General features: G+C 41.5%; 1 protein-coding gene across 5 annotated transcripts in view; it reads left to right on the top strand.

The window, feature by feature from the left end:
• zgc:66433 (uncharacterized protein LOC321250 homolog) overlaps positions 1-15,695 on the top strand; it is a 46,500-nt gene extending 30,805 nt beyond the window's left edge. For 4 of the 5 annotated variants that reach the window (XM_038698559.1, XM_038698561.1, XM_038698560.1 and 1 more), the window contains 13 exons: positions 853-979; positions 2,678-2,818; positions 2,918-2,977; positions 6,327-6,482; positions 7,250-7,352; positions 8,062-8,338; positions 8,433-8,946; positions 9,614-11,165; positions 11,371-11,459; positions 11,949-12,111; positions 12,279-12,388; positions 12,715-12,808; positions 14,034-15,695. In XM_038698559.1, the coding sequence (XP_038554487.1) occupies positions 853-979; positions 2,678-2,818; positions 2,918-2,977; positions 6,327-6,482; positions 7,250-7,352; positions 8,062-8,338; positions 8,433-8,946; positions 9,614-11,165; positions 11,371-11,459; positions 11,949-12,111; positions 12,279-12,388; positions 12,715-12,808; positions 14,034-14,533 (3,886 nt within the window). In that variant the 3' untranslated portion in view covers positions 14,534-15,695. Of the gene's footprint in view, positions 1-852; positions 980-2,677; positions 2,819-2,917; positions 2,978-5,637; positions 6,240-6,326; positions 6,483-7,249; positions 7,353-8,061; positions 8,339-8,432; positions 8,947-9,613; positions 11,166-11,370; positions 11,460-11,948; positions 12,112-12,278; positions 12,389-12,714; positions 12,809-14,033 lie in introns of those variants that run through there. The other variant, XM_038698563.1, reaches the window with a different exon arrangement.
• The last annotated feature ends 120 nt before the right edge of the window (positions 15,696-15,815 follow it).

The following is a 15,815-nucleotide window of genomic DNA, read 5'->3' on the forward strand; positions in this document are numbered from 1 at the left end:
GGTCCAGTATGGGACACTGAAACCTAACCTAATTAAATGTTTTTTGGTGGGCTGGCAGATCCCAAAGGTGAGTTGACTGACCCCAATGAAATAAGAGTCCAGTAAAGTTATATATTGGGAATATCTACTTTTATCTGTTTTTTCAGAGATATCCCTTAATCCGCTACTATTTTGTTAATCACCACTTATTGAACACCACAAGAATTTTTATGGGGCTCACCAACAAAACAGAGCCACTGATAGAAGATGCCAATTAAAAGTTTTCATTTTTGATGCACGCCAGTATCATGTTTCTACCCAAATTGTTGGCATTCCTCCACCCATTTAGATGAATATCTCCTGTTGTGTGAAAAGGAGAGAGATAATTTAAGAAAGGAAGATCATGTTTTAACATCCATCTCCCGTTCTTTCTCAGTCGAGGCTCATGGCTTCCTGTTTTTGTACCAAGTAGTTGAACGTGTCTTCCTGTGGATAGTCCTAATTTCCTTTTGTTTTTCTAAGTGGTGCCACTTCCTGCCTTGTCTACTCTTGACTTTTGCTCAGTGTCACAGGATATATCTACTCCAATTTTATTGAAGGTTTTCTGTGTTCCTCCTCAGAATCATTAGGGGAGACATGACAATGTAGTTAGACAACAAACAAAAAACAGGAAAAGAGAATATCGATTTATGATATTCATTGATAAAAAGGCCGAAATAAAATAAATAATACTAGTGTGATAAACAACCCGTACCACTGTTGGTCATTGGTTTTTTGAGGCCTCATAACATCCAGTTATTTTTATTTTGTTTTAGAATCTGTGAAACATCACTTTATGCTTTGTTTATTTTTTCTTCTTCCTGTTTCCCAAAGGTCAAAGATCAGCCTGGGCAGCAAGGCCTTGTCACATGACTCTGTCTTTGTTTCGGACTCATCGGAGGCCAACGAGCCTCTGGGGGCATCACAGGACAGCATTCATGGGAAAGTGAAATCTCTACAGGTAAATACACATTCAATAGTCTACCTCCTCTCTCTTTAGTTTGAGATGCTTTTCAACCAGAGGAGCCATGTGTGAGCTCCTGTGTCAACGAAAGACTCCCCTGAGAAAGATGGAGGATACCGCAGTGACCCTGACCACTGACCTAGCAAAAGAAAAGAGGATTTGACATGTTTATAAGGAATAACAAACAAATGAAGACTCTCGCTGTTTGGGAGTGAGAATGTCTACGACCCTGTGCGGAGTTCAGCTGTCATACGCAGTACTTATCAATAAAGGAGTTGATAGGGAGAGGCTAATTTGCTTTATATTTAGTTAGTATATTTAGTCAGACCGGCATAGCTGATGTACTGTATATATGTAGAGGTTAAAACTGAAGTGTCGGTCAAAGCCCAGCGAAGGAATGGATGATGAAAAGAAAAGCAGACAGACTGAACAAATGTCTGTCACAACAATGGTCTAAAACGGGAAGACATGAGACCCAGACTGACGGACTGACCTCCAGTTAAACTGCTCCACTAAGCTACCTACAGGGGAGTGAGAATTAAACAGTTTCTTAAGGGGATTTGCTAAAAAGGAAAACTTTCTCCTGTAGCTGAAATACAGAGAATGTGTTTCAGAAAGTGAGAGAGCAACCACGCAGAGTGTACAAGAGGCCGACAGATAGACAGAAAGACACAGGTAATGATAATAAAACAATAAAACTGCACAAGTATGTGCATTAGATAGAAATAAGACTTTGAGAGTAAAGTAAAAACACTGATTTGCATAAACTGAATTTTCCAATGGAAGAAAAGCCAATGTTATTTTCCTGACCTTAATCCTCACTCTGAGCTGGGCTTCCTGTTTGATAAGCAGACTGAGGTAGTTCCAGAGCCTCAGATAAACACACTATGTAAGGATCAATGTAAGGATTTGACATGCTAATGGCTTTGCTAGCATATCCTATAACAGTTGTGATACTGAGATATTCACTCATAAAATGGGCAACACACAAATATGAGGGAAAAGAATACAGGAAGTGCCATCCTAACCTTTTTTTTTTAAATACTAACGTTGGCGTGTTTGCCACATACCTGCATTATTTACTTTTTAAAAAATCCTAAATCAAGTCATATTCATGTGCTGTTATCTCACAACAGAAATATAAATACATATGTCTGTAACTCAACACTTCAAACTGTAATATACTAATCTATTAGCAATAAACTCAACTTCATGTACTAGCAAGTTGAGCTCTCCAACACAACTGCTAATGGTGAGATAGGCCATGACCTTACATTATTTATGTACTGGGATTGTGCCAGCATCGAGCCCGGCTAAAGAAAAGCTACATTGTCCAGTATTTGTTCTGCACCTGAGTAAATGAGTCCTTGAGTGACTTGTTACAGGGCAACACGTAACAGGCAGATACCAAGTCTGTTAGTTTGAGTTTCTGTGATACCTGCCCCCCCCACTCTCTCTCTCACACACACACACACACACACACACACACACAATCACACGGTCTAAAATAAACACTTTCTCTCTTGAGTGCCAGTTGACTGTCCTCACAATTAATTCTCTGTTAATCGTTTTTTACACTTGTGAGGATTTTTGGGCTGTAAAAGCAGGGAGACTAGTATGACAAGTGTGGCTGTGTTTCCAGGTTTTTAGATCTACATAGATGATGTAAACATACACTTTTTTTTTTTTCTGTAGCTCCAGCTGAAGCAGGCCATCAGACTGGGCTCTCCTCCGTCCCTCATGTGTGTGAAGAGAGCAGAAGATGTTGGAACCATGTCTGAGGATGACGGCCTGCCCTGTAGTCCACCAGAATACACAGCACCTCACACGGTCATGGTAACACATATTATTGAATATTGGCTCAATCTGTAGTCCACCTGAATGCTACAGACGGACACTGTTCTTCTTATTCTTTCCTCTCTCTGCATCTCTCAGAATCAGGCTCAGAGGAACAGCTCCATCAGCCTGGAGGGAATAGACAGTGATGATGACCAGGTAAACAAACACTTAAAGGTTTACGCTATCTGTAGAGGCTTAGCTCAAGCTTTAAGCCCCTGAGGTGCTTGACGCACTTGTTTCTTCTTTGAGTAATGAAAGTGCAAGTCGTGTTTGCTGTAGAAACCACTGGTTTCATTTATTTCAATCAACTCTCCCTTGTTTCTTCAGACAAACTTTGCCGTATATATGTAGATGTGTAGTGGTGTGTGGTCAAAAACTGTCTGTTCTTTCAGGTAGCACCCGAGGAACCAAAGATTGGTTCCTATTTATACCGAGAGCGCTCATTGGCTCTATTATCAATTTAGCATTGCTCCTATAATGTTGTCGGACACTTTTTTTAAATTGTTTTTAAAATTAAATAATATAAATCAATGCTGCAGAAATGGAGATACAATGTTATTTATTCCATGCGTTCTCAAAACATGTATTATCCACAATGCAACTCAACAGTTTGGTCCGAGATTTGGGTGTGTTATTCTAGTATAGCAGCTAATGTGACTTTAAACCGTTAGCCATAAGCAGAGTTGGAGAGCGGACAATAGAGGTCTGGTAAACGCGACACAAAAGGCTTTAAACAACTTTTTTCACATAATCACACAACTGCCCTCAGAAACAAGATTGAATCCACAACTTCTAAACTCAAACACATGGTGCTATTGTAAAACAAATAGCCTCGTTGTAAATTCCCCCCCGTCACCAGCCAAACAGCCATTCAAGTCATCTCGTGGTGATGTATAAAGGCCAGGAGGAACCTTCTGACTGTGTGAGTGTGGTGGCTTACTGTGATTGTGACATATCTTCTCATGTGACTGTGATGGTGGATAAAAACTCTCATGATCCAATCTAATCACTGAAACACTAGTCTTGGTTCAAAATAAAAGCCCCTTTCGTGCAAATTGACCATCTCAGTTTTTTTCCCAACTCCCTACTTTTATTGGTGACTTAAATTAAAAAAATTTTATTGCTGTATTTTTCTGTCTTTCTCTGTGTCCTCAAATTGTCAGTCTCATGACCGACTGTATGAGTGTTTGTGGTTCAGGCCATGTGACATGAAATGTCCCATATGCTCCCTAACGGCGCTGTCAGTTAAAACAATTCACTGCAATAAATACTTCTCAGATAGACAGAAAGGAGTGCCAATTCGTGATAAGACAAGTCCCAAAAACCTCAGCTATCCATTTAGCCTCGCTAGCTATAATCGCAGCTAAAAGCACCGTCAGCAAAGTATGACAAATGAGCATTTAATGATAGTTCTGTTTTAGCCATTTCAGAAGGGGTCTGGCAAGTCATTTTCCCACTGAAAAAAACCACAAATGGCCAGCTACAAAGACATGCACACAAAAACCTGAAAATATCCCTTTTTAAAGTGCATTCCACACACAGGAATGCGGTCAAGGAGGACTGCCGTAACTTATGAATTGCAGTCGCAGTGGTACTTTCTGAAGCTTTTCCATTTGCTGAGAACTCGTGACAGTCATCACAGGGACACAGAATGCTTTTCTGAGATTTTATTTTGAAAAGGGACCTGGATTTCATTGCAGCACTAACAGTTTTTGTGCTAGCCAGCGTGTCCATCACCATGGATACTTGGGTCTGGGTCAGTCTTTTTGCATATTCTCCAAATAAATGCTGCTGTTGCTACGTGTCTGCTGAATGTGTAAACAGGCAACGGTTTGCCATATCAACTTTATATGGTGATAATGTGTCAAAGTGGGGATTACAGCTTGGTGAGGATCCAGGTGGCCAAAGCATCATGTTATGCGGACAGGAAGAGATTTTAATTCAGTCATTGTCAGTGTTGAGGATGGACTAACAAAAAAGACAGGAGCGGTTCAACTTCATTTCTTCTCATGGGAGTAAAACTCAAATGCTTGTCATAAAATCATAAAACATTGCTGTTTTTTTATTCTGTCTTGATTTGAATGGTGTAATGGCCTCTTAAATCAGATCAGTTTTGTATTTCCACCTGAGCATTTAACTGGTAAATTTACAAACACATAGGTGTACGGTATCTAAATATCCGTCATGTGTTTTCTGTGTGATGCTTAAAGACGGACCTCAGGGTGTGTGTGTGGCTGGGTTCAAAACCAATCCTCAAGCTGCTCTTCGAACCTTAAATGGAAGTCTGCTACTTGACCTCTTGATTCCTCTGTGTGTCACTTTCGGTCTTCCCTTGTCTGTTTTTTTCTGACCTTCTCTCTCTTTCCTCTGGCCGTAATACTGTACGTGTTATTCCACTGACCCACTGTGTGTGTGTGTGTGTGTGTGTGTGTGTGTTCACAGTGCATTCCAATGGTTTCTCTGGCAGTCAGAGCGTCTGCTTGTAGTTATAGCGTTTCTGCCTCAACCTGGCAACCTCTCTTTCTCACTCACAACACACACACACACATGCATCTGAAAATTTAAGAAACTTAGATGTCCTCTCTAAATGTCACACAATCTCTCAGTCTAGTTACGAGTTTTGCTCAAAATAAGACAACAATGTGAGTGTTAAAGGGTCAGTCCACCCAAATCATAAAAACACACTGTACCATCAATGACCTCTGGAGCTATCTAGCTATATAAATACTTTTGGTTTCATTTGCTGATCTTTAGCGATATCAGTCTCTTAAACTTCCTCCACAAACCCAATACAATGAAGCTGATTTGAGTGATGCTCAAAACAACATCAAGAATGATATTTGAAAAACCTATAAGCAGCAGATCTGTCTGTGTATTTGTCAGCTGAAACTGTCACTGTAGTCGTCTAGTTACCCCATGAGTGTGTTGAGATGTCAAACTGTGAATAATTTTGGGCTCTTGTATTTTGATGGATAATAAATGAGAGGGAAAACCTCTGATCTTTTATGTTGAAATAAGTCAATGTGAATTTTTAGTAGTAAGGAGTAAGAGAGGGATACTTGTGATGACTGTTGGTCCTGCAGATAAGGACAGCCAATATTTATACAGCTGGACTTCCTTCTCCTGCTCCCTCTCTTTGCTGCTCTTGCTTTATTTCCTCTGGTTTCCTTATAATCCACCTTTTATCGTAATTTACACACTCTACACCCCCACCTCTATGTTGAGCTGTTTACTTTCTCAAAGCCAGGAACCAGACTAAGAGCGACGAGTCAAATCAGTGACATGACTCTCTGTGGATACAGTGGCATGTGGGCACAATTTTCCCGTGCATGGACAAAGCCCAAATTTTGTTAATGGTACTCCTCCAGAGGTGTCTCCAGATGATATCACAGATTAGAGTGTTGGCTGGTTGGATGAGGTAATTCACCTGTATTCTCAAATGCCTGAGGAGTATTTGTGAAACCTTTTAGTGAAACCTTTTGTCTCTGTCTCCTTCTCTTCCCAGCTGTCCTGCGCTGCCTCCAGCAGAGCGGTGAGCCCCCTGGTGGTTCCAGGGGACTTCAGTCAGCCGGCCAGTCCCTTCGGATGTCTGGATAACTCTGCTGCCAAACACAAGCTGGGCCTGAGATATAAAGCCCGCAACAAGAGGAAACCTGTCAGTGTAAGAGATTCAATACACATTCTAATACACCACTACATATGCTTAATGCTCATTCTGGTTTAATAAAACTTGGGTCCTATTTTCATAGTTTTAGCTATTGTTTCTATTGTTTATTATAAAACTGAACTTACCAAAGTAATTGCTGAGACCGAAGAAAGTCGTTTAAAGAAATGTTCCTTAAAAAACGGACAGTCAGATTATCTAAACCTCTTTATTTGGAGGTAAAACTGAAAAGTGAAAACAGTTGGTGAATATCCATTGAGTACCATACGTTAAAGTTCAACCAAAAATCTGATTTACAACTACAGTTAATAATAAAGTTAATTATGCTAACATTCATAGTCATTTTCTCCTTCAAAATAAGTTTGGCTAACATGGGGTTTCTTTTTCAAATTTATCTGATCATCTGACTGCTCATGTTTCGTTTTAAGGAAGTTGAAGCATTCTCAGATTTTAGCAATTAAATTGGTGAGTACAATTTTATGTTTTCCATAATGTTTAACACTGCAGAAATAAGACCCAAACCCACAAAGCTGGGTCAAAAGAGATTGTTTGGAGAGTGTTTTCTACATATTCAGTAGTTGTTAATATTGTGGTGATGATCTTTTTCCCCACGTTCTGCTCAGTGGCACCTCAGCAGGGCAGAAATTTAATGGCTTTAACCTGCATCTTCGGTTCTGGACTGTCTAACTAGATCACTACATCACCATGAACCTCCATTTGATAACTGAAAATTAGGTCATTGCTAATGTCTTCTGTCCGTGCAGAGGCTGGAGATGAAAGCTGAGGGAGACTCTGTGGTGGAGGAGACACTGAACGCCTCCATAACAGAAGCTTTGGAGGAGCGAGAACATCAGAAGGCAACAGAACGTCAGTGCACTTTTTGTTGCTCAACTCTGTTCCGTCTTTCTTTTTTTTTTTTTTTACTTTATATCTATTATATATCTATAATGACTTTGCATGTATGGAAGTCTCTAAGTACCCAATATTAAAATGAAATCCTTTAATCTAATTAAATTCTGTTGTCCATTTGTGTTGTAAGACAAAATAATAGGTTATGAAAATGCATAATTACTCCTAAATTTATATAAATTTTTTTTTAGACATTTAGCAACTTTAACTTGAAAATGAAATAGCTTTAATAAAACCATGTCCGGACTAGCTTTTTATATTGGTTAACTTTGAGAGATTTCAAAAAGAACCCCGGGAGAGTCCTGCTGTTATGAAAATGCTCGGATTTATTAGAAATTAACTGAAATCAGGATATCACTAAACTTTCTAATGTAGGTCCAAGTCCATTTCACTTATAATTTAATTATCTTATGATAATGATAATAAACATAAAACTTTTATTTAGAATTGGAAAAATTATGCATTTTCAAATATGAAAATTGGGCTTTTTCATTTTTATATTGTTTAAAGTTGTTGTCAAACAACAGGCAGACACAAATTGCTAATGAATATTGATGTGGTTAAACTATTTCATTTTAACATTGGCAGCCATAGACTTCCATATAGTTGCTGCCACTGCTTCATATCACATTGATCTCTGAGACTTTTGCGTCTGTCTGTGATCCAGCCATAAGTGGTGATGAGCTGAAAACAAAAGTGGAGATGGAAGAAGAAGCAGACGAGGACGCTGAGGATCAAAGACAACATTTCAGGCCATCCCTGTTGAGTGATAAGGAGGAGAGGGAGGAGGAAGAGGATGAGTCCGTCACAGAACAGGATGTGTCTCGCTGCCTGGACACTTCCTCTCCTCCTGAGCCGTCTCTCTCAGAGGAGGAAGCCCCAGAGGTCCAGCCCCTGCCCTCCTTCAAACCCAGCTCGAGAGCCTCCTCTGTGGAAAGTCCCCGGTGAGTAGATGTCATTTCCTCCTTCTTTTCTCCTCTTTCCAGTCTGCCTTGTTTTCTCCTTCTATCAATTTGACCCCTTCATATTTGTGTCTAGATCCACGCCAGAGCCCCCTGCTGGTCCAAGAGAATACTTGATGGACCCGCCAGGAATTGCCTATGGAGCCGAGGAGAACAGGGGTGAAAGTGACTTGGCGCTGAGAGGAGAAGAAGATGGAGTCCAGGAAAACAGGGACGAGGAGAGCTCCTTCTTGCAGGAGGTGCTGAGCTCCTTGAAGACTCCCATCGCGTCCTGCTCACTGGACGTGGAGAGTGAGGACGTTGTCCTGAAGATAGAGGAGAAGATGAAAGAAAAGGAAAGAGAAGATGTACAGATAGAAGAAGGAGAGGAGGTGAAGGAGGGGGAGGCAAAGGAGGATGAGCTTGTCGGTTATCAGGCTGGCTCCGTTCTGGCAGATCAGACCACAGAGGAAGAGGAAGAGGCTGCCACTTTAAGCACCAGTAGTCCTTCTTGTCAAGATGTTGAAGAGGAGAAAGTTGAAGATAAGGATGAAGATGCAGCAGAGGAAGAGGAAGAGGAGCTAGTGGTGGAACATGTCAGTCAACATGGTGTATGTATCTTTTGATTCATTTGTAATGTCATGACTGAAAAACCAGTGAAACTCCTCCAATTCCAAGTGGGATTCACCAATCTCTGTCTTTATATAAGGCAATTTGTTCTGCTCCATTTGGGCGCAGCTTTCATTCACAAAAATATCACGTCCGTAAAAAGCTTCTCAATCAGTAGCGTCCTCTTAGTCCTGCTGTTGGAAATCCGCAGGCAAAAACAAATTTAGCAGTGTCAGTAGTGATGTCAGGGGCTCTGAAAAAAATGTGAAGGTATCACTACGGTTGTCAACACTGTCAACGCAGAGTGAGACAGGGACAGAAACAAAGAGGGAATGGTTTGACATCAAGTTAGACAGTCAAGAGGACATAAAAGATTCCATTACAGGTGATGTTACACTGTCAGGTAAAATGGAGGATGTTCTCCAACCCACTACCAAAACTACCAACAACTGAAGTGTTAAAGCTGTCAAAACAAGTTGCTATAAAAGAAAATCCCCCTGCGGAGAAAGCCAGACAATTAACCATCTAACAGATCAGGGCCTCTCATTAATTTTGATCATAGTTGAGAGAAGATTGTAGAAAATTGTTGAATGCCCAAATGTTGGTGTGGTTCTTCTGTGACTCAAATTTCTACTTCCCTTATTTTCCTCTCTCCGTTTTATCTTCTAGCAAGAAGAGGAAGGAGATGAAGAGGAGGCAGAGGAAGTCAAACCCGAGGAAAAAAATGATAGGCTTATGGGAAACTCTTTCAAACAGGAAGAGGAAAGAGAAGTCGAAGAAAGTGAGGGAGAGGAGGAGGCGATAGAGCTGGAGAAGGAGCCAGAGGTGGAGGAGGAGGGACGAGAGAAGAAGGAAGAGGACGATGTGGAGGTGAAGGAGGCAAAGGAGAGAGTAGAGGAGGCAGAGGAAGCGATAGAAGAAGACAGGGACGATGCAGAAGAGATGACAGAGACGTTTCCTGATACAACAGAAGTAGAAGTTAAAAGTGCCGTTCCGCTGAGGGGGGCAGATGAGGGTGTAGATGTTGTAGTTGGAGATGACGCTGTGTACACCCCACAACACAGCAGCAATGATGAAATCCCCACAGAAGTGGGTGATCAGGTATTTGCCGTAGTGCATGAGAGTCAAGCAGCTTCTAGTCAAAGCTTTGGAGAGGAGAAAGAAGATGGAGAAGAGAGAGTGCAGGAAGGCGCAGAGATCAAGCACACAGAACAAAATTCAAACCAAGGGGAAGAAAGTGAAGCAAATCAACCTGATGCAGATCAAACTGAGCAGGCTCTGGATCAAACTGAGCAGGCTCTGAATCAAACTGAGCAGGCTCTGGATCATACTGAGCAGGCTCTGGATCAAACTGAGCAGGATCTGGATCAAACTGAGCAGGCTCTGGATCAAACTGAGCAGGATCTGGATCAAACTGAGAAGAATCTGGATCAAACTGAGCAGGATCTGGAGCAGGGAGGTGTAGAAATATCCCATTTAGGCACGAAGCAAGTTGAAAACGATCAAACTGAAGCTGCAGAACAAGCCAATGTTTCTTCCAAGCCTTCTTCTTTGTCTCTTCCAGAGTCACACCATGAGACTCCATCACAAGAGAGTGGAGCCAGCACTCCCAGTAAGACCAGCACTACCACACTCCACATAAATCTACTCTCTCCAAGCTCAGAGAAGGTCACATCTTTCTTTAAACAGTCTTCACCTAATGCATATACCAAAGAAAGTGAGACACATTCTCAGGGTGGAGCATCCACAGAGCAAAATACAGCATCCACAGAAAAAGAACCAGCTGACGCAGTAGAAACAGCAGAAGAAGAGAAACAGTCGGCCCCGGAGGAAGAAGCTACACCTCCTGCCTCTGTGGAGGAAACGGTGAACCAGCCATCCAGTGGTTCAGATCAGAGGAAAGCCCGCTTCACCATCGCCCCCGCCTGGCAGAGATCACTCTCTGTAGAAGATGCCAAAGAGAGTTTGACTCCTCCCTCGTCCTCACCCAGCTGCGTCTCCTCTTCAGCGTCCGTCGTCACAGGGCCCGCAGGTGTGGAGGCCGTGGCTGCAAATAAGAAGGACCCCGAAGTGAAAGCAGAGCCAGCAAGTTCAGCTAAGGTTGAACTAGTGTTGAGTCCTGGTAGAGCGAGGAATGCAGGGACCACCGCTGCCAAACCACAGAGCAATGCAACTCCACCCCCCTATAAAGCTCCGACCTCAACTGCTGCGAGCGCAGAAGGTAAGGATGTTGAACATGCTCGTCTTGTCTTTCTCCTGGGCCTTTTAAGTGTCCTAAACTGAAATTGTATTATTCCCGGTCATGTTTCCCCTTGTCCTTGCACCAAAAAAAATGCAAATAGTCTGGTCTAAGTCACATGAGGTGAGCTTGCTTTTGGAGGTAAAATAAAGCGCAGACCAACTTCCTTCCACCTACTCTGTTGTAGTGGAGGGAAACCCCGACAATCCATTTGGAGTTCGGCTGAGGAAGACGTCTGTTCTGCACCGCTTCAGCTCGGAGGAGGAAAACACAGAGGTGATCACCCCAACTTTACTGTTGTTTAGGGAAAGCTTCTTCTTTGATGGTACTTGCACATTGGGAAAAAAAACTGCAAATCTTTTAAAAGTACTGAAGATGTCCCATTTTGAGGATTTCTGCAGGAATCCAAAGCTGCTTGTATGTGGAAAAAGTGTTGCTGATTGTTTTGGTTTCAGGGCCCTAAACTTATGGTTGCTTTTTTCAGCAAAAAAGTTCTAAAACATGAATAACGATAAAAGAAAAGCGAATATTGGACTTACATTGGACTAAATGAAGACTAATGTTGCTCCCTATCTGCTGGATGTATTAATACGCAGCTGTTTGCTAACGCTAATGTTCGCCTTATCAACTTTCTAGGGTGATAATCTGTCAGTGTTTTTGTAGAGCTTGTTTCTGCTGCCCCCAAGTGGTCAAAAAGCAACAAATGCAAGGGAGTTTTTGCATTGAATTTTGTATTTATTATGTGATATTGTTTTTCATATTCAGCCTCCCGTTGAGCCACCAGCTCCGCCAACCAGCTGTAAAGTAGACTCACCACAGCCTGTCATTATAAAGCCCTCCATAAGTCAGCCGGTCAGCAACAAGCCTACCCTCCCTAAGAAACCAGATGTACATGGAGATAATGGAGGGAAAAACAAGCGTATCTCAGGTGTGTACAAACATCCTCTCACATACTGACTTTACACTAAGTGCATAAGGCTTATAGCTTTCTTATATACTGTAGAAGGGGCTCACTTGTAATTGTTCAAAACGTGGGCTAAATCCGACTGATTCAGCCCAGGATGTAACACTGTATCTGCTGTGTTATTGATTCAGACCCAGCTGCAGTTCGTGGTGGATCTGATTCTCCCAGCTGGATCTCTGTGGCCAAACAGAAACAGAAGATCTATAAAGAAAACTCACTGGAAGAGATAGCTGTCAAGAAGGTACTCTGTGTGTATGTGGCTACGATTGTGTGCAAAAGCAAACTACTAAAGAAAGACAATAACATAGGTGCCCACTTTCTATAAGATGACTGATGTTTAGTTTATTTGTTGTTTTACCAACAACAATAATTGCATTGCATTTTGTTTTTTATATTAGCCTCTAAAGAGTCACATGTCGTGGTTCAAATGAAAGTGCACTTGGATGGGATCATTATATATGCTGTTTTGCTCTTCTGTTAGACCTGCTTCCATGTGTTTACAGTACATCACCACACATTTCCAGCCACATAATCTGTGTAACTAACTCTGCTGCTCCCTGTCATCAGGAGGAACAAGGGAGGAAGAGTTCACTGCCGATGTATGTAAGCTCAGCTGCAAGCCGGGAGCACAGTAACAACACAGCCGAGTCCACCGGGAAAGGTCAGAACTCACACACACACACACACACACCCCTATCATTTGAAATTGTAAAACATGTTGTGCTGCTTCATTTACAGAAGACACATCCTCTGTAGCATGGAAGCATCCCAACAGGGTTTTCTTTAGAAATTTGAATTTTTCTACTCGACATGCTGAATTGCTGTGCTGACTTGGGTATGCTTTGAGTACACTAAATGCCACTTTTCCCGCTTTTTGTTCTGCACCCTGACCTGTTGCATGCAAGTAAAGCTTTTGACCCATGCAATGCTGCCCTCATCTGGAAAAACTTCGCTACCGCAACTGACCCAACAAAATTCAATTCACGTCACATTTGAACATCCATACAGTGTGTGTTCTCTGAGGTACTTTATGTTTGAATTGATTACACATGACAACTGGCTCACACAGATATAACTGATCAAGATAAAAATGTATCAAAAATACAACTGTGAGAGTTTTTTCTTAATTTTTGAGAAAGGTGAAATGGGTAATTGGACAAAAATACAAAATCTCTTAGAATAGGAAAATAGTGCTTTTCCAGAATGGAGTATAAAGAGGAAAAAAAAAAACACAGATTCTATAAAATAGTTCACCATACAAAAGAGTTGTGCTGTTTTACATATTACGACTGTTCTTTGCTCTGTAGTTGGTGTGATTTCTGTGCAGCAACAAAACTTCTTAGTATTCTTCTGTATCTCTTTTGCCCACTTTTAACTCAAAAAACGATTACGCTTCTAATATCAGTCATATGTTGTTACATGCAAAATGATATGCAGTTTCCTGCATATGTATATTTTTTGCCTTAATTTGCATATTTATGAAGGTATTCCTTGCAACAACAAAAAAGATTAATAACAATAATAATACTTATTATTTTCTGGAGCGCTTTTCATGGCCTCAAAGACACTTCACAAAGGTTAAAATAAAGGTTAAAATGGTCTTTAACACACATTACAATGTGTATATATATGTATGTGTTTGTGTGTACACACACATTGTGTGTATAAATAACTCCTTACCCATCCACAGTACAAATAAGTTATATAACGTAATACATTTAAGCCTTTAGCTAGGCTCCATTCACTCCCATTGTAAATACATTAATGTCAATGCATCCAAAAATCATGTCGATCTACATCAGCACACACAGCGATCACACGCCTCCTTCAGAAAATGTTCTCTCTTTTCTTTGACGTGTCTGTGTTTCTATTTTTCTTCCTTCCAGTGAGTCCGCTGGAGATCGGTAAGCCTTCAGTGTCTATAGAAAAGGAGGCCAGGAGGACGCTCTCTCCTCCGACTCCTGTGGCATCTCAACCTCCTAAATCCCAGTCACTCCCCTGCCCTGTCCCTCCAAAACCCCAGGTTCCCCCTGCCACCGCGAAACATCCACCTCAACCTAACCCACCCCAAAGATCCCTGTCACCTCCAACTCCGGTTCCTGTTACCCAAAAAGCTCCCTCTTGCACGAGCCCGCCATCTCTCTCCAAAACGGCCACCTCATCCAAGACACCCCCTCCCCAGACCACAACACTTACCTCCCCTCCTTTTTCATCGAGAACCGCCCCGGAAAAATCTGGTTCAAGAGCTCCAGGGCTTTCCACCCAGACCCCGCCCTCGCAGCGAGGCCTTCCTCCACAAGCCTTGCCTCAGGATGAGCCGCCCTGGATGGCCCTGGCCAAGAAGAAGGCCAAAGCCTGGAGCGAGATGCCCCAGATTGTCCAGTGATGAGCACAGGTTGAAGTGGGCCGAGAGTCTGGACGGACCAGAATGCATTTGCACATAAGAAGTTGTTGTTTTCTGTTGCTTTCTTACTTCCTGGTTTCTATCCTGGCTTAAGGCTTCGGATTGGTACAAACCCTCCACAGCTAAAGACCGGCTCAGTTTAACTATTTTCTTTACGTCCTTATTTTGTACATTCATGTTTTCTAAATGACAGGGTAGAAGGTGCCTGAATGGGAGAAAATACCTATAGTCTCAGTAAGTATTCATTTTTATCTAAACCAACACAGATGATTCAATTTGATATCACTAAACATTTCAGGGAAGGGAAGAAAGAGACATTATTTTCTAAAGAGGATACTTTATTCACAGAAAGTTGGTTGAAAGTGGGGAGTCTCCAAGCCTTCCCGTGTGTGTGTGTGTGTGTGTGTGTGTGTGTGTGTGTGTGTGTGTGTGTGTGTTGGCTGTGATACATGCTTGCATTTTGACGAATGTGGAAAATATTGTGGCCAGAGAATAAATGGGATAACATCCAAGTTAAGCTGGAGAACATTTCGCTGGACTAACTGCTGCTGGTCGAGATTTCTGGTCAAATTTGCTGATCCGGTTCCTCAAACTGCTGTCTGTGTATCAGGTTCGTTAGATAAATATATTTCTTGTAACATGATCCACAGACACTTAACTAATGATGTTTGTTGTGTTAGCGACTGCAGAGTGTGTCCAACATGTTCCAGTTTGTCAATGTAAATTATATTTTTAATTTCTCTCTTTTGATATTTTGACTACAGAGTTATCTGCCATCCTACAGAAACCTACAAAATATACAAAACGTTATCCGTTCTGGAATCATGAAAAACTATCATCACGTTGACTGTCATGTGTTTTTTAATACTTTTCAATGCATCACTACGTTGGCAGCAAGAGACATTTTCCATTGTAAATTAAACAGAAATGAATATACCGCTAATTAGCCACTTGGAGATTGATTTGCCACAGGATGCAAAGCATCACTAAAGAAAAGCAAGCTTCATGGCTGAAAGTTTTCTTTGAATCTTATCTATCTCACGTTAACTATATGTTTTATGCATTTTGTTTTATTTTGTATTGCCTTTTGAGAATTTGACTGTACATAAAATGTGAAGTAAACAACTAAAGTAATCACCTTTTATTCCGTTTTTTTTTGTTGTTGTTGCCACCTGTCTGTCTATGCACTGTTTCTGCAGTGGAATCAGAAAGGAAACGTATGAAGGTATTTTTCTTACAGTATAAAACAGGGCAGCTGAGGCTC

Source organism: Micropterus salmoides, unplaced genomic scaffold (genome assembly GCF_014851395.1).
Source record: "Micropterus salmoides isolate LMB-PRFRI ecotype aquatic unplaced genomic scaffold, ASM1485139v1 Ms_hic_scaffold_5, whole genome shotgun sequence".
NCBI lineage: Eukaryota > Metazoa > Chordata > Actinopteri > Centrarchiformes > Centrarchidae > Micropterus > Micropterus salmoides.